This window comes from Nipponia nippon, unplaced genomic scaffold (genome assembly GCF_047370975.1).
Source record: "Nipponia nippon isolate SJK-2023a ecotype South Korea unplaced genomic scaffold, ASM4737097v1 scaffold_3, whole genome shotgun sequence".
Taxonomy (NCBI): domain Eukaryota; kingdom Metazoa; phylum Chordata; class Aves; order Pelecaniformes; family Threskiornithidae; genus Nipponia; species Nipponia nippon.
In genome coordinates this window covers 119,946,224-119,965,196 of record NW_028262347.1, presented here as the reverse complement: position 1 = coordinate 119,965,196, position 18,973 = coordinate 119,946,224, and the positions used below count along the sequence as shown (strand labels likewise).

The following is an 18,973-nucleotide window of genomic DNA, read 5'->3' as shown; positions in this document are numbered from 1 at the left end:
ATCAAAGCAACTCGAGATAGACCTGTTCCACAGTGCAGCAAAATCAGTGGCATCTTCTGCTTTTATAAAATAGGGCAATTTTGTCTCATGCTAGAATAGAAATCAGTGTTTCTATTTGGAAAACAAATGACAGGCTTTTCACTTTTCATGAGACATTTTGGAAAGGCGGCTAGACACCTCTGCTTTTATCAGTTTTTCACTTTTTTCGTTTGCCAAGCAAGAGCAAGAACCCACACAGTGGAAACTTATTTTTAGTAAAAACCCACTGTTCATTTCTGTTCTTCCATCGCGGTAGCCAGAACGTTTAGTTGCAAGTGAAAATAAAACCTAAAGTAATTACACTGGAAGGAAACTATGCAGCAGTAAAAGCTTGGTTTTAGCTGTTACATTGTCCATTGACAATATAAATGATTTTATGGGTTATTTGTGCAGGCTTTTCCTCAGTAACAGGAGAGAGAAAACGCTGTAAAACAGCAGCGTTGCGCAGGCCCTTCACAGCTCACAAAACGAGAGAGGGGAGGGTGGTGTAACACCCACAGCCATGTTTTCAGTGTTATTCCCGTGGGGATGTTGCCGTGGCCGTGGCCGTTTCCCGCCTGGCCCCCGCTGCCTGCGGACGAGGCGGCGCTTGAACGGGCCGCTAGAGGGGGACGCAGCCGAAGGGCCTGAGGGGGAGCGCAGGCCCCGGCGGCCGCGGGGGCAGCTCCGCCGCTCTCCCCTCAGCGGCAAAAGGGAAGCCAAACGCGGGCCCTGCCGGAGCCTCCCCTCTCGAGGTAAAATTAGTGGCCAGGCCTGGCAGGAGAGGGAAAAGGCGAGCGCCAGCGCCAGCGCCATCCCCTCGCCACTCCGCCTCAGCGCCGGCGGACCGCGGGCCGTCCCACAATGCCCAGCGGGCGGCCCCGCCTTCTTCCGCCCTCCAGCCAATGGCAGCTCCTCCCCACCGGACTACGCTCCCCGGCATGCCCCGCGGTGAGGGTCTCCTGGCCCGCCCGCCGTCTTCCGCCTGCCGCAAAGTGTCGCGCTGCGCGGTGGGAGGCTGGGCTGGCGGCCGCGGGCCGTGCCCGGAGCCGTGCCGCGGCGAGCCCCGCCGGGCGGAGAGCGGCCGCCATGGGCGGCGGGCGGTGATCCCCCGCCCCGCCCCGCCTCGCTCCCCGTCGCGCCGGCAGGCAGGCAGCCGCCATGGAGGAGGAGAGCATGGAGGAGGAGGGCGGGGGCGGCTGCGAGGCCATGATGGACGACCAGAACCACAACAACTGGGGCGCCGGCGGCTACGGGCGGCACCTGCTGGGCCCCGCCGCGGTGCCGCTCGGTGACCGCCTCCTGCGCGGCCCCGCCGCCGGGCCCCCGGCCGGGCCGGAGCTCCCCGCGGTGCCCGAGGCCAACGGGGTGCTGCGAGGCTGCGAGCCGGGGAGCGCCGGGGGCAAGGGGGGAGCCGGAGCCATCGCCGCCGCCATCAACATCAACGCCTCGACCTCCAAGTTCCGTGAGTGACCGCCCTGCCCTCCGCCCCGCGGGCCCCGGGCACTCGGGGGGAGGGGGGGGCTTCTCTGTCACCCGCGGCCTCCGCTGCCCCCTGCTCGCTTCTCCCGCGGCTGGGCTCAGGTCTGCCCACGGCGGGTCCCTTACGGGGGGTCTTGGCCCGAGAGGCCTCTCCAAGCGAAATCAAATGGGTTAAAGCGTCTTGGAAGGAGAAAATAACCTTTCCTGCACGCACCCCAGCCTCTGCTGCTGCCATGTCACGGCAAGGTGATGTGGTAGGTCCGGCTGTAGAACTGGGAGAGCCAGCATAGGCAGGGCTTTCAGCTCTACAGAGGCACTATTGCTTTTCCTCAGGCTTTTGGCTCAGGTCGTGTTTTCCCAAAGACTTTTTTTTTTCTGCCTGAAAACCCCAAGAAGAGGTCCGAAACCTGTCCGTGATCACTGACGCAGTGGGATGGTGATGTGTGCGAGGCCTTTGCTATCCTGGAAGGGATGTGTGTCTGTAAAGGCCTCGTGAGAACAACAGAAGATGTATTTACCCTGCAAAAATCGCTCTGAAACGTCTTTTGCATGTAGCTTTTAACAGAAACGTCAGCTTTTTCTGTTTTGCTGAGCTAAGGTTGAGGGAAGATTTTTTTTTTGCTGTTCATTTCAATTCTACTTTTATTTCCAGAAGTCACACCTGTGGGCAAGATATGCCCTTTTCTCTAATGGCTGTTGGAAAACTTCGATTTGGCTAGTTGGAAGTATTCCTGGAAGTATAATCGTGTAACTGCCACGATGAAATTTGGATGGGAAATGCACCTTTTTTTCTTTGTTCCCCCCCTTTCCCCAGTGCTAGCTCACTTGTCTAGCTCCTCAGCAGCTCAGCTTCAGAGCTGATCGGAAGCTCAAAGTTCAGGCTTCTGGATCCCTGCTTCTCTGGTAGCCTGGGTTTGTGGCTCTAGGCACATTGCCAAGGCTGGCTGCTTTGAAGTTGAGGCTCCCAGACGCCATGAGCTCTCTGGCTCTCTGCCTGCCTTGCTTGTCAGAGCTCCAGGTACTTTGGGGTGGCTCGTAAACACCGAGACAGTTGAAATGAAATGTCGTTCAGCCTTGCTGAACTAAGCTTTTGAATTCCCAATCCAGAAATTTAGAGTCTTAGTTTTTCCTTCTATTTCAGAACAAAAATGGTTTTCAAGCTGGATCTTCACCAAATGGGAAGGTGACTTTCCAGCTAATCTACAGTTTATGTCTGAAGGGGAGAGGAAGTGGCTATGCATGATTGTGCTTAGGATGTGGTTTTTGAGTTCTTGTTTTCACTTCCCCAGCATTGGTATCCCAACACACTATCTGTCTTACTGATGTTAAGTATTGTTTTAAAGAAAATTAAAATTCCCGTAAAATACAAAATTCTCTGAGTTAAGTTCATTAGCACTTTTCTACACCTTTGTGTTGTGGATAGTTTTGGCGGTATGTGTATGTGAACGGAACCAGTCTAGTGAAGTAGTATGGACTGAGGAAGTACAGGAGCTGAGTTGGGATCCTGCCTGTTCTAATCCTGGCTCTGACAGAGGGTCCCTTAATCTCCTCTATTTAATTTTCATATATAGAAAAAGGGAGAAAGGTCACTTTCAGTGTAAACGTACAATGAAAAGGGAGACAGTGTGTGCTAGATCCCCTCCTGCCTGCTCTGTCTTAGCAACGGCAGCACATGTGTAGAGGAGCCGATTGTCAGTCTTAAGCTTGATAGGGAAGTTGTCTGTTCTCTGCTGCGTGAAGAACTTCTCGCAGTTGAATGAGCAAGAACTTATGCCGGCCTTGCTTCATGATGCAGAGGCTTAGTCTTAGTGTATCTTACAGGTGACCTTAAAATGTGGGTGACATACAGTTTCCAACAATCCTGTGATAGATTGGAGTGATTCTTTCTCCTGATTCTTTCCTCCAAAACAAACGAAAATCCAATGCTTGTGTTCCAATACATAATTACTTGCAGCATGTTGGTTTTGTTCATGGTCGTAGTTGCAGACTAAAGCTGTCTGGTGGGCCTTTTTTGGTCTAATTTAACTGGCAGAATAATGGGGGAAGAAGGTTAGATGGAAACCCTTTTAAAATCTTTCGAAGGGGCCAAATCCAATTATCCTTTCTTGAGATTTTGGTGAGACTGAGAACTAAAATCAAATGTAATAATGTGTAGTTCATTTAATAGCTTTTCTTCTAGTTAAAGCAACTTAAGAAAAATTTCCATGTTGTGGTAAACTTATGACTAAATCTTTATTTACAGTTGATCAGCTTCAGTCATAGTTATGGATTTATAAAGCAGTAGAGTTGTGAAAAATATTTTTCAAAGGCCATAAGAGAGAAAATAAGAGTAAGAGCATTTAATACTTTAAGCAAAACTCTTCTGTACTAGTAATTGCAGCGCATCTGAATTGTGGAGAAAATGGAGAGTTTTCCTTCTTGTTTTTTTTCATCCTTTTCAAGCAAGGATGACTATAAATGTATTTGATCCCAGTCCCATTTAGGATGGGCACATGTGGCTGTGAGCGTTGGCATATCCATTAAATCTGTTGACTGCCCTGTTGCGTAATGTGGTTCATTGCAATGCATGTGCGTTGCTGCGTAGGCAAATTGTCTCATGAAGAAAAAGTTTAACATTACTTTTACTAACCAGTCTTAACGCAGACTGAGAAACATGTAGTAAAAATAGACTAGAATTGAAAACAACTACAGGGCAGACTCATAAACTTGCTAATGTATGCTAGGATGCGTCAGGCAGGGGGGTATAGCAAAATCTATTGTGTAAACATGCTCATGACGTCTGAGAAAAAGGAAAGTGTAGAGGCACAGTGATAGCTACAAGTCTGTAGATTAGTCTCAGAGATCTGCTGGAAGAGGTTGTACACTTTGACAAAATATTTTAGGATTGTAGGGCGCATTGCTATTTAAGCAGTAAAGCTTTATATGTGTCACTTTACGAGATGAAATAAAGCTTCTGAAAGATGCCTAGCTGCTTTCTTTGATCTTTATTGTCGGAATAAATGACAGATAATTGTCAGACTGATGTCTGCTTACTTGACAGTAGGTTGGATTACCCATCCCGCTCTGTCCCCTGCTTTTTTAACTATAGCTTTAAAAGAAGGATGTGTTTTACATGTGAAAGTAGTAAACATTTTGAGTATGTGGGTGCGATTATACATTGACATCTTAAATCAAGACTTGGTCTAATATTTATGCTGACTTCAGTTTAATGTTTTCTGTGGAACAGAGCATTTCTATGGAGAGCCACCTTTTTGGGGGAAACAAAGTGAAATACAAATGCTCAAATTTTGCTGCTGAGTGTAAGCATGAATAGGAAAGCTACTGCATGGAAGCTGCTCCCGAGAACATCTGTCCAGAGCCTGAGCTCTGTAAGGGACAAGAACTTGAGCAAGTCATTGCGAGACAGATGAATATGGGATGAATTTACTGTCAGGCAGGTGTTGTGCTGTTCCTGACTTCATGGATGCTTTTACAATCGTGGAGCTGACTTGCTGAACATGTTAACTTACGTCCTGGTAGTTGTGTACCCAGACCTGTAACCTTTATCAACTTGTTAGCAAACGGTGTCGTACTTCCAGTTTGCAGGCTGGAGCGTTGCGACAGCATCCTGCAGCGTTTGGTGGTGGTGACCCGTTCACTAATCAGGCGCATACTATGTTAACTATGTTAACTAGATCCATTTCTGCAATAGGTATGAAGCAAAAGTGAACCAATGGCTAGCTGGGTGAAGAGGGGGCTAGGAGTACTGCACTAACGTGCTTCACTAAGCTAGGTTTCTGCTGAAATACCCTGAAAAGATACGCAACAGGAATCTGTAATATCCGCTCTTAAGATAGCGTGCAAACGCTTTCTTGTCTCACACCTCTCTTTATTCCACGTTCTCTTTATACTCTTCTTTTTCTCATGATAACTGTTAACTGTTTTGCCTGTTATTTCCCTAGAATTGTGCTTCATAGTGCTGCCAAAAGTGACTTACCCAGCTCCTTTCAACCCCTTGTGGAAATAACATTTCAGAAATCTTGCTCCTCAAGATTCCAGCAGCGAATCTACATTTACACATGCATTTAAAATGCAGCCCTATTCAAAATATTTCCAGTGCAGTGTCTAAACTGGATTGTTTGGGGTGGGAACTATCTTTATTCTCTGTTCCATACAGCCCAGACCCACATGGGGATTTCCTGGACTGGTTAGTTTTGATATGAAGCATACCCTGTGCTGTTACTTACCGAGGGCTTTGTTTTGAGTGGCTGCTGTGAAGCTATGGTGGTGTGACAAGCCAGCAAGGTAGTCCTGTGAGTACGTCTCTGAAGGGAAGGTGCTAACCCTTCTACCGTGGCTGCTGTTGAAACAGCCACGTGTGGTTAGTTCAGAAATCCTCCCTGAAAAGAGAGAGACTAAAGCTCTTCTGTGTCTATGAAGGCACAGAGTGGCTTGCGCAAGAGGGTGCAGTGGGGAAGCTGGGGAGGGAAATCAGGGAGTGATGGGGAATGATAATTTAAATGCCTCCTATTCTTCCCTGTCTTGATTGTTATCTGGAAAAGGAGTATTACTGTGCCTGCTAGAGGGGAAACTGTAATATGGATCCAAAAAAGTTGCCCGGGAGCTTAACTGCAATTGAAGGCAGAGGGAATTGCATCAGTTTTTAGGCCAAGGAAGTTGCTGGTCCCACCTGAGACTTGTAGAATGAATACATCTGCTGGGAAGGAGTATTCCAAAAACTACCAGTCTTGGCCAAAGCCTGTTCTCCTGCATGTGAGGACCCAGTGTTAATTGTTGATTCTGGACTCCCACAAAGTTGCGTACTTTATTAATCTGAACTAACTACTGAACTACTTTTAAAAAAATATTATCATTATTATCATTATTATCATTATTATCATTATTATTATTATTATTATTACTATTATTACTACTATTATTATTATTATTATATTGTCATGGTAGAACTCCCAGGAGTTTGTTTTTCCCTGCTACTTCGGCCCCTAAGAAATATCCAAGCACTGATTTGGCAGGTTTTCTGATTTTATTTTATTTTCTGTAAATAAAAAGGTACTAATTCAAGTCTGGGCTTTAGTTTTAGATGAGGTTATCATAGCGGAAGAACAGTTCCCAGTTCTTTTGGCCAGCCTATTGGTGTGATCTGAAATTGCAGAGCATTCACTTGCTTCTAATATTTTAGCTAAAGTTACTAAATGTAGTTTTGTCTTTTTCTTGTAGTAATGAATGTTATAACAATTGAAGACTATAGGAGCACATATTGGCCAAAGTTGGACAGTGCCATAGATCAGCTTTTAACTCAGAGTCCTGGTGACTACATCCCTATCTCCTATGAACAAATATACAGGTAAGGAAATCTTTTAAGTGCTACATTACTTTTTTTTTGTCTTTAAAGTTAAATGTTTGTTTTATCTTGCAGCCTATGTATATGTCATATTTTGTATTTATGAGGAGGAAAGTGGGAAGATTATGTGAACTACAGTATTGTTTAAATGGTTGGAATGAGTGAATAATAGATACATATCTTGACATCCCATGCTAAAGAATTAAAATGCGTAAGTGCTGAAAACATTAACATTAAAGTAAGCTCTACCACAGTTGCTTAATGTAATATATTAAGAAATGTATTAGTCTCAACATCCCTTTCCTCAAAGGGGAAGAAGAGGCTGGCATGGTAGGCGTTTGACTTATGGTTTCAAAAGGCTTCTTTGTCGTGTCTAATAGGAACCAATTTGGTGCAGTAGAGATGCAGAAGTAAATAGAAGCAACTGGTGCCGAGGTCCATCCCTGTAAACTGTCATTTGTGTGTTTTGCATCAGGTAGATTAGGTCTGATTTCCTCCTTGCCCAGCCATCTGGCTGCATGTGCAGTTAGAGGCTGTCTGAAGGACTGACACAAGGTTCAGTCCTTTATATCTCCATTCATATCTGGAGAACATTCGATTTGTACCTGGCCTGGAGTTGCTGTTTACTTTGCTTTAAAAGGGATCTAGTCACACACCAGAACTGCCCTGCAGACTAAACTAGTGCACAGTAGTGGGGATGATAGGGGATTTGCTTCAAAACCACACTACTGCTCTAAACCAAAATACTAAATGCTGTAGAGACCTGGCAGTTTCTTAGGAGATTGGTGAAAATGGAGATTTTTGTTCTGTAGGTGACAGGTATCCAGGGTGTTGGTAAATAGGATGGAAACTGGATAGCTGCTGCTGCATTTACTGGCCAAGATGCTGTTAAAACTGCTGGCCTTTGCCAGCAACAGAACTAGTGGCACTGCTGTCCTGGTTTTCTCTACCATAGTGTTGCACTCTATGAAATAACACTGGCAGCTCAGTCACTGATTGCCATTTTTAGAGGCTTTCCGCTCTGTTGTCTCCCGCCCACTTGCTCTTAGCCACTTTGTCTCTCCAGTTTGCAACTTTGGGTTAGGGAACCAGATCCAAGAATGGCACCTCCACTTAAAAACTTTAATAAACTTCCTCTTTTCTCTCCAAACTTTTGAAACTGCAGTTATCAGGACTCAGGCATTATCATGTGTATAAATAATTGAGATGGTCAATTTGAATTGAGAGACATTTTGCAGCTTTAGTGTAAGTAATCAAAATCCTTTTCCTTGCGTGACATCCCCAGTGTGCAAACAGCTGTCAGTAAGAGTTAAGCCAACATCTCTTGATGGTCATCTCTGATAAAGAGTAGGTGTGCAAAATGAATGCTTTAATACCTAGAGTAGATCTATACCTAGTTATGGTTTTCAGATAACTGCAGTTGATCTTTTGAATGTTTTTACTGCTCAAAAGTTTTATTTATTAAAGGAATAATGGGTTTTAAGTTTCTCATAGATAACCCTTATACATCAGGGTGACACTTGATGCAGTATTGTAATGATGCGCAGATGTCTGTTGCATGTATTTTACCAAAACAAAAGATTGTCTGTAGTTTAGTGTTACTGATAAAGCTAGTGTGTCAGTTTAAGTTTTCTTTTAAGAGTTGTATCTGTGGATGTAATTACTCTGACACAGCCTCTTCCATCTAAGAGGCTTTTTAACTTATTTTATTTTAGAGAGTGTCCCTTTGCTTGTCTTATAATCTAGAATGCTACAGAAAGTCTGTAGCAGACTTGAGGTTTAGATCCCCTCTGCTTCCCTAGGCTAGTTCTTTAGTCTGAAAATGGGGTGCTTTTTGAAGTGGTTCAAACAGCTACATAGCTTTTATATTTTTTTACAGTGAAACTGAGCTGAAAATACAGTGGTCTTTTTTTGTTTGTCTTTGTGCTGACTAAAGGAATAGAGGTTTCCATAATGCAAACTCAAAATATATTATTAGATACCCAAACTACTATATTTGACATGATCAGTGATAACTGTAGGTGTCTACTCCACAGCAGTGAAAGCTAGGAGATAACTTGAGGTGTGTATGCAGATATTTACTATGGATCAGTTTACCCATAAGGTATCAAAGTGTGAGTAGTGGCTGTTTTCATCTTTGAGTCCAACGCCTGCCTGTGCGTAGTCACTTCCTATTAAAAGGGTTAAATATATTGACAGAGGGATGTGACAGAAACTTTGAGATGAGGAAAATGTGAACAGCTAAGTTGTACTTCTGGCAACTGGTACAACTGCCTCCCAAGTACAACGCAATTAGATCACTATTCTTCAAGACAGCTTACAAATCTCGGGTCTTCATCCCTCTCAATAAATGCTTACCTTCTAGTGTCCTGCTTGGGTCTTCCTTTTCCTAAGGTGTTTGGTTATGCTAAAGGACTAACAGGCTGCTGACTTCTTTTGGGTAATAGCAGGGCAAGGATGATTCACAGAATCAGCCCACAATCAGGAACTGAAAACAGGATCTGAAAATGGGGAAGGAACCTCGAAATAGAAGTGTTCAAACAAAATGTAAACACACTCTGCATGTACATTGGAAGATTGGTGTTTGACTACAGAATGTGTAGCAGAAGTAGGTATAGCAATATTGTATGTAACACTAAGGAGATGTGTACTTTAAAATTCAGTTTAGTTACATCATTGCAAATGAAGTGGTCAAGTTGTGGAAGTGGCTATGTACTGGTTAGTTATGGAGCAAACAAACATACAGCCATTTGCTGTTGTAACCTAGCTGGCTGGTTTGTAAGAGATCACAGAAATCAGTCTGGCTTTTGTTATCAGTGTTTCTCTCTTTGTTCCAAATTAAATCGGTATTTTTGCTATTACTGCATCATACTAAAATGTCTTTTGCACTTGCTTGTTCCAAAATAGGATCTATTTGTAGACTGCATGTGATAGAAACAGGACTTCTTTGACTGTTATTTAAATAATATCAAACTACAGATAATCAAATATTTTCAAAATATAATAGCAGGAGAGGTATGGGATGTCTTGTGGTTTTTAAGAAATAACGTGGCTTGCCAAATGAGAAGACTTTGTACAGGGATGAATGCTATATTTTTGCTGCTTTTGAACTTGTCAAAGGATATAAATACATACTTCTGAAAGGTAAAGGAATGTTAAATCTCTTACTGATAATTCACTTGTAAAACCTTCTTCCAGAAGACTTTGAGAGTGGCAGTTATTGAATGAGAGTACTGTCTTGGTCCCTGAAGGCTTGGAGTTGGTGCCTAACCTCTCACTTGCATTAGAAAGTCCCAATAGCCCATAGTCTACAACTGTAGACTGTTAAAACAACTGTTTTAATCCAACCATTGCAGTTTGTTTGTCATTGTACCACCTTCTCAGTAGAGAATGGGAATGTCGTAATTCCCTTACAGAGACAGTGTTGCTGTACCATAGCTTTAGGCTTTCAGTGCTATTAAAAACCTGCAGAATCCAAGTCTGGGATGTAGACCTTGCTGGAAATAGTTTGTTTGCGCATGTCCTAAGGAGAAGTCTGTCACCTAAACTGCTTGCTGTCACAGTACTCTGTGCAGAGGGATGGAGGGAGAGGGGAGTGGAACAGAGGCATGGGGAGGAGTTTGGGCTTGCTGGGGATATCGGGTGAAGTCTTCCTTGTGCCTCTTGAGTTTTGGCAGCTAGCTTTCAAAATGCTGACTTCAAAGAAAGCAAGCACTCGAGGAGTAAAAGCTGCTTGGTACAGATAACGTTGGTGTTAGTCCTGGCAATGATGACTACCTTAATGTAACTTCTTGCTGAAAATGATATATGTATTTGTTTTACAGCTGTTGTAAATATGTTTTCAATACATAGCCTTATTTTGCAGATACGTTATATTGCAGTATGAGAGCAATAAAATGTTCTTAAAAAACAAAGGTAACACTAAAGACCAGAGCTAATATAGCCAAGCCATGGAATGTAGAATTCAAATTTTGTTGCTCTTTCTCTGCATCTTTGTTTATTACGAAAATGTAGGGTTTTCTTAGACTTTAAGTAACAAAGGATGGAGTAACACGCTTGGGTCTGTAATTTTAGAACTTTTGCTGTTTCCTTTTAAAACACTAGCACGGTTTTGGTGCAACTTCTATGACTGCTTGTCAGTGTTGCCCTTCTTTTAATAAGGGTTTTGCCCTAGAATATGCATATAATCCTTAAACCTGCTTATTTTAACAGAGGCTTGATTCACATAGGAGAGACAAAAGCCAGAATTAGGAGTGTGCTGTTGACAGAATTATCCTGGCTCTTCTGAAGTGCACTGTTAAGAGAACTCATTGCAAGTTAAAGTGAGGTCGGGGAGGGGGAATGGGATGCACACACTGGGGCCTCCAGGGGAGACTTACGAGCCTGCTGGAGTTCATTCCAAGCTTAGGGCTGTATTTAAAAGTTCAGCAATCATTCAGTTAACTCTATTATCCTCTAAATTGAGACTTGAACAAAATATTTTGAAGTCTGTTACCCTTCATTGCAAACTGTTGTAAGTTCATTGTTTGTTCCTATATTTGTTTCTGCAGTTGTGTGTATAAGTGTGTATGCCAGCAGCATTCGGAACAGATGTATAGTGACCTAATAAAAAAGATAACTAACCACTTAGAGAGAGTCTCAAAGGAGCTGCAGGTAAGAAGCTGCACAATCTAATTCTGTCTTTCCTGGGATCTGTGATTATATCAGAGCAGCATGTAGATGGCCCATGGAGGGGATTGCCATTAAGACTGATTTACATTAGCTTACTAAATTGTGGACTGTTTCATTCACTAACTGGCTGTCAGACAGAATACCAACTACTAGATCCAATTGTACGGCACTGATTAGCCTTAGAGATCTGAAGCATGTGGAGAAGAGTGGCTAAACTTGAATATGTAATATAGAATCAAAGACTAGAGAATGGGAGATCTACGGTATAATCGAGGATGTAAATGCTTCAGTCAAACATGATCAGCGCACATGGCATGGATGTCTGCCATTGCTGTGTTAATGTATATAAACGGTTTATGGTCCTTGTGCATCACAAGCAGCACAAAAGGGAAAATCTAAAGGAAAAAAATGAAGTAATTAATATGAATTGTGAAGTATAAATTAGGAATTATTGCATATGAAAGTTTTGTGCTACAGTTTATTCTGCATTTTTCTTGCCTATCTCTAGATGTCAGTGGTCTACAGCAGTCCTAATACAGTTTGTATATCCCTATCCTTCTCTGCATCTGATTTGTGCATCCATGTTTGTTTTCCTGTATGTTCCTTGTTGGAAATTCCTTTTAGGCTAGGATCTCCACGCATGTTCTTGAAATTGTCATTGCTGTAGCAGCAACACTGTTTTATTTCCCTACAGCTTTTGTCACTTCCATAACTGATGTTGGAGTTCTGTACTCACTTGCAGTGCGTCAAATAGAGACGCCAAATACAAAGGAATCCTAAACTACAGCAGCTCCTTCAGTGCTTCTAACAGTTGATAACTAATTTGTCAGTCAAAAGCAGTCTTACTACTTTTAACTGCATCAGGTACTTCTGGCTAAATGTGCATTCCCATCAAAATATAGAGCACTGTGATTGCTCTGATGTCCTTATTTCACTCATTTCTTCTTGTTGCTTTCCTTATAAAGCAAAATAACCACCCTGCATTTAATGGGCATGGTCTTTGGTGCAATCTTTGACTATAAAATAACTAGGTCATCTTGAGCTAGGTTCTTTGCTTCTTTTCTCTTTTACAATTTCTTTATTCCTCGTGGAATGACAGCCTTGCTGTTTTATAAAAATTGGTTAGAGTAGATAGACATAGTATTTAAAATAAAGCCTTCCCTTGGTTCTGCTGAGCTGGTGCAGCCTGCACATTTTTCTTCTGGTTGTGAGAACTACGAATCATTGCAGCTGTACAGGTTTGGCCAGTTCTTCTGATACATCCCATGGTAGTGTACTGCATTACTTTGCTTTGAATTTGGGAATACCCCAAATTCTTTACTCCGTGGTAGTCCTTGATTGTTTCCTCTAAAGTTCCAGAACTGACTGAGGCAGCTGCTTTTAAAGTTTCCTTTAGCACGTGGGTGCATTAAATGCTTCTGCCTAAAAACAAGGCTGCCTTCTGAACATCAGCTGTTGAAAGAATAATTGAGACAACTATTTAATGCAATCTTTGTCTTGCAAGAGTTTCCTTATGTAGGTTAGACACACCTTGGGGCAGGTGGCAAGAGGACTGTAATATAACGTGATATCATCTTTGTGTGTATTATGTGAGTTTTGTCTGATGTGATCATGGCTGTGGTTTTGGATGGTAAATCTGTCTTTTTGAGCTGCTTGAAGTAAAACTCATGTGCCTTAGAAAATTGTCCTGTAAAGAAACTGTTTTAACTGTGGCTTATGAAATTTACTCTTAAGAAATTACTTTACTACAATATATTTTATTATCCTGATACCTCTTTGATCTTAACCCATTTTGGTGACGCTCAGTCACTTGGGTTTGTTGAAAATGTTGAAAATGTGGTGCTAGGTCTTTACCCTAACAACAACAACAACAAATTACTTTATAAATGTTGGTCACTTGGAAGTTTCTGATTAACACAGGCAAACAATAAAAAAAAGCTATATATACAAAGCCTTTTAATGCACAATATGTGGTGTTTTGCTTTCTGTGACGTAAACTTATTCCACCTGCCAATGATATTTAATCTATTTGCAGAGTTCTGTTTAATTGGCAAGGTGTGACTTGATGCAAGATAATTTTTTTTTTAGATGCAGAGATGCAAATGTAGCCTGATATAAGCAGGAATCCTGGTTTGTGTGAGAAAGCAGATGATCATGAAAACTGAAATGTCAGGCAAATGCAATGTCTTATTCTGGACAAGCCGAGCAACTTCTTTGCATAGAAGCGCGACAGTTTAATGGCAGGTGGATTACAGAATATCTGCATGTAACCAACATGCCAGAGCAAGCTGTTTCTGACAAGAACCACTCATCAACAACAAAAGCAGTAAAACTGTCAGATACCAAACAGTAAAAGTGGAAGCATCTCAGGGGACTGGTCAGACTTGCTCTTGCATGGTTCTAGCCTTATTGGAGTTTGTCTTTTTGCATGGCATTCACTATAGAAACTCCCTTTTTTTTTTGTTTTGTTTTGTTTTTTCTTTTTTGCCCCCTGTGTGCTTAGCCCTTGGCTTGCCTGACCAGCTGGCCTCAGCCCAAGTCAGCAGAGTGGCGGGCGCTGGGGTGTCCTGAGCTGGGTGTCCCAGGCGCTGCCGCCGGGGCTCCATGGCCACACGGGGACATGCACACACTCCCTGGTCATCCCCTGTGTGACTTCTGCTCTTCCAGACTGCAGGACACCTTGTGTGGCATTGGTGTTTGTTGCCATGTGCATTCCTGAAGGTCTGCTTCACAGATTTTCATTTCAAAAAGATAAATTTTCAGTGGTGGCAGAGGCATTATGAAAAGGTGGGTGGGCTGATGTATTCTCTGCATGTTAGTCATTGGGTGAAAAGCAGTGAACATTGCCTGCTGAGTAATATTACGTTTAGATGAATTTCTTGTCATCAAACCATCAGCTCTTTGCTATGGGGCCTCCTATATCCCAAAACATTTCTACCTCCCTCCTTACAATGTGTGTAAATAAATGATCCTCTCTTCAGGCTGTTTCAGTTATGGAGAGGCTCTGAGGAAGGATTGCCTTCCATTCTTGCAATCAATGTCTGACCAGCTTCTCTGCATTAGCAAGACTGAGTTTTACCATGTGAAGCTTCCAGTAATTAAGAATTAAATTTCCCTAATTCTTGAGTTGATCAGAACTTTGGATTTAGTGTGCTTAAAAAAAAAAAAAAATGGGTGGCTGCAGAAAACACAAATGAAGATGTTTCCTGTTGTCTTGAGGTCTGTGAAGCCTGCAGTATACAGATTATTTTTCCAAGATGCTTTATTTGGAAACATTTTATTGGTAATGGACATAGCCCATTATGTTGTGGTTTAAAATAATGACAGCTGTTTTTGTGGATAAGTGCTGAGTCATTCAGATGTATGAGGTAGGGTGGATACACAGGCATATGCTTTCAAATTAAATACATCTCTCTTTTTAAAATGAATAAAACTATATTTGCATTACATATTAGTGTTTTTGGCTCTAATTTATTCTTATGATAAAGTCATTTAAAATGAAGTGCTCTGCCCATTATATATGTCTTCAGCAAAAGACAGTGGAAGCTACTTTAAGCATTGACAATCAAAATGCATTGAGGCATTGAGCTGGCCCATGACAGAAGTAGCTTTTTTTGTGCAAGTGCAGTGGAATATTTTCATTTGAGTTAGAATAATCTCAATAATTCCTTTAGGAAATGACTGAGAGCTGAAAAGCAGTTCTTTGTCATGTTACATTCTCTTTTATTTAGAGAAAAGAGAAAAAAGGGGTCTATAGTTTTCTGTTTGTGTGTGTTTGTTGTGGGTTTTTTTGTCTTGACCAGAAACAGTTGAATTCACTAACTGTATGTAATTTTTATGGTTGTTGAAGTTAATAAGTGAGAATCAGTCTTTAAGTAAATAAACACTGATTTGCTTGTGTTGTTTCTATTTTAAATCAAACAGAAGTGGTAGAGCTAAAACACCAGAATTTCTTGCTTAAATTCCATCTGTCTAAAAGCATTGGATTAAATTTGGAGCCAATTGCTGATAGCATACTTTGGCTCTTGAACGCTCCAGAGGGCTTGGGGTTTTTCTCCTTTATTATGTCTTGAGATATATATGAATGTAGATATGTTTGTGTGTATTTTTTTTTTTCCTATAATGAACATGACTGAACTGAGCCGTCACTGGTGTTGGCAGATGATTTGCATGGCTGCTGTGTGGCCCCCAGGACCTGCAGATTTAGGGTCTTCGCTGTTCAATGCCGGAAAGTTTTCCTGCCACATATTAATCCTTAAAACTTCTCAGCCTTCTGTCTTGACAGCTCTCAAACCAGTCAGTGCAGTGTATGAAATATCTTCTCACCTATTGTTTCCTTGGAAGAATATGCTCTGGAGTCAGGTTATTGTAAAAACTATTCTGCTGTTTTGAGGACTGCCAAATCTCTGGAAACTGAGTGCCTTGTATCAAGTCGCTGTCAGTTGCCATCTGTTCTTAAAAATATGTCAGCAATATCTGTTGTGGACAATCTGTTCCTTCCTTGCCTTTTCCTTTCTTCTTTTCTGTCTCACGTTTGCCTTCCACTTGTCCTCTGTGATTATATGGAGTTTTGCCATTCAGTGGTGAGGAGCCTGTCATTTCCTGCCCCAACTCTTTCGGAAACATTAATCTGATAAATACAGGTGTCTTACTCTAAACTTCAGATTAGGTTCTGAACTTTCTTATTTGTCTTTCAGAAACAGTTGTGTAACTTCCAGTATTTCTCCTGATTACAGGAATAAAAGCATGAAACTTCAGTGGCTTGTCGTGTTTACCTTGTGAGCTTTGCATGTAGTTAGGGTGGTATGAAAACGCATCCAAGTAGTGCTTTGAGGGACTGGTAAAACTGAACTTCTGACTGTGGGCAGTGTTACGTACTGGGTACCACCTCATAGCAGTTCTTGGTATTTATAGTTTAAGGCAGTTTTGCCCCAGATTGTTTTGTAGATATATTTTGCTTTCCTTCCAAGGTACAGTGATGGTTACGTTACCTTTATATATATTGTAATTGAACACTTATCCCAGTCTGTTAAATAGAACTTTTGACAACAGATTGGTAATGAAGTTATGATTAAACTGTAGTAATGTACTTACGGGAGGCCAGGTTATATATGCTATCCATGTGAAAAAGCCCATTCTTATTACACTGTTTGTGTGGGCATTGTCTGACTTGATAGCTAAATGAGAAACAGCAAGCCGCCTTCATGATTCATGTCTCATCTCTTGTTGCATAGAAATAGCACTCAAATTAGGTCTCGTTAGTTTGAAATCAGTTGATTCCCTGAAATAATTTCCATAGTTGCAGTAGTTTCTCAAACACTTATGTAGAAAACAAGTCTGCCTCCTCTGTGTTCTGCCTACAGAAGAGACCAGAAATAGAGGTGGAAAATGGAAACTGAGAACTTGCATTTCCTAACTCTTTTCTTACTAAATATGTTAAATCACCAGTGTTTCTTAAAGTCCATTTGGGTCAACTGCATGATCTGTTAATATCGACAGTCTGTTTTTTAAAGAGGAGACTCAGACTGGCCATTTATCTGGTCCATAATATTAAAAAGGGGGAAAAAAAAAATACAAATGAACAAATATCCAGTGCTGTAGGCATTTGTCTATTGGTTTTGCTGGGGGAACATTGCTTAATTGTGTGTGAAACAAGCCTTTACTGCTATCAATCACACTGAATTGAATCGGATCAAATGAATGATCAGTATTAGAACTCAGACGGCAGAAACCAGAAGTGTTAGAAATGTGTGCATCTTCATGTGTGGACATCAAAAAGATGGCTTTTGACTTGAGGTAGAGGTCACCATATTGCCAGAATTGCCATTAAAAATGACATTGTCATGAGCAAGCTAACCTGAGAAAATCATCCTTGCCTGCAGCTTTTTGAAAAGGCTTGTATTCCTGCAGTCATTTTTAGTTCCTTGCTCCGCTACGCTGGGTGCTGCAAACCCTGAAGCAATTCCAGAAAGATATAAGTAAATACAGCACAAATGAATATGTTTTTACTAGATGGAAAAGGTTCTGAAGATTTCTTACTATTAAACAGAGTTTTGATGGTCCTTAGATACAATGTCTTTTTGTTTTACAAACAGGTAGAATGGAAATGGAAACATGGCTTATATCTGCTACCCTGCTCTAAGACAATTATACAAGAGTATGTCACGATGCTGTACGGCTTTGAACAGCTTTGAGGGCAGACTTGAACAGGAAGACACAGTCAGTCTTTGAGTGAATTGTACTTTGGCTTAATGTCTGTTTTTCGTAAAAAGTTTTAATCATACCCTTGTCTAGTGTGGTAGGCCTGGGCATCGCATAAATTGTCTGCAAGGCAAAGTAAACAAATTACATTTTCTTGAGAAAGAACAGAAACTGGTTTAAAAGATTCAGACCACTTACGTGAATAGCAGGTTAATTTGTATAGTCATAGCCATTTTCCCTTTTCACTTGGAAGGCGTGGGAGAGATGCTGCAGCATGTATGCTGGCATTTTGGCAGTGAGCATGTTCCCAGGAAAATGGAACTGCCCATTCAACATAGGAATGTAAGCTTTACTGAATATATTGCTGATTGTGCCAGACGACTATTCATAAACAGATTAACTTTTGTGTTCCTCAAGCAAAGACCTGTTGTCACTGTTTCTTTCTTGTGAGCCATTTCTGAGCTGTCTTGAGCCAGCAGCATGTCTTCTGGTTTCATTCATATGTTCAGTCAAAGAATGATATTCAAATTGGTTTTCAAAGTGAAAAAACCCACATCTTTTTCATGTATACAGTTTCTTGCCCACGAGTTCATTGAAATGCCTAGATATTAAGATTTCCAGTAAGGGAAGGGTAATTTGGTATACTGGGTCTCTAATTGCTTCTTTTGTTTGAAGATGTCTGTCTTGCATGTCATCCTTTCTCAAATGTGTTCTCTTGGTGCTGAGATGTCCGCTATGGTGTATAAGGAGATTAAATGATGTCCTTAACGTCAGCTTTTAATAGCAGCCGTAGCATTTTATGCTAAGAAGTAGTCAACTCAAAACCAAACTGAAGATGTTAAGCAAATGCAACTGCATCACAATTTGAGAAACCTGACCAAACGTTCAGTGCTCCCGTGGACAGACGCGCTATAGAGTTGCTACTGGAAAACTGTTCTTAACCCTATGTGTGGTGGATGAGAGCAAATGAGAGGATTTAAGCTGTCTCCCCATATAGAGTGTCTTAAAAAAAAAAAAAAAGCAACTGAATTGACAGTTTGATAGGATTCATGATGAGGGGTGAAGGAATGAAGGATCCTCTTCCTTCCTGGAAAACCTTAGGCTAGCAGTATATTTTTCTTTCTTTGAATAGCTTCTGTAATACATCCCTCAGGTAAGATAGGAATGGTTTTTAAAGACTTAATATTTCCTGGGGGGTTTTAAGAAGTAAATGTCATGCTTAATTCCGCCCCTCCCCTGTAATTAAAACAGCTGAACGTA

General features: G+C 41.6%; 1 protein-coding gene across 6 annotated transcripts in view; it reads left to right on the top strand.

Moving 5' to 3' along the window:
- The first annotated feature begins 1,013 nt into the window (after window positions 1-1,013).
- CACUL1 (CDK2 associated cullin domain 1) overlaps window positions 1,014-18,973 on the top strand; it is a 52,644-nt gene continuing 34,684 nt past the window's right edge. For 2 of the 6 annotated variants that reach the window (XM_087764961.1, XM_087764957.1), the window contains exons 1-3: window positions 1,016-1,483; window positions 6,718-6,844; window positions 11,392-11,494. In XM_087764961.1, the coding sequence (XP_087621087.1) occupies window positions 1,180-1,483; window positions 6,718-6,844; window positions 11,392-11,494 (534 nt within the window). In that variant the 5' untranslated portion in view covers window positions 1,016-1,179. Of the gene's footprint in view, window positions 1,484-6,717; window positions 6,845-11,391; window positions 11,495-18,973 lie in introns of all 6 variants that reach the window. The other 4 variants (XM_087764960.1, XR_015706386.1, XM_087764959.1 and 1 more) reach the window with 4 other exon arrangements.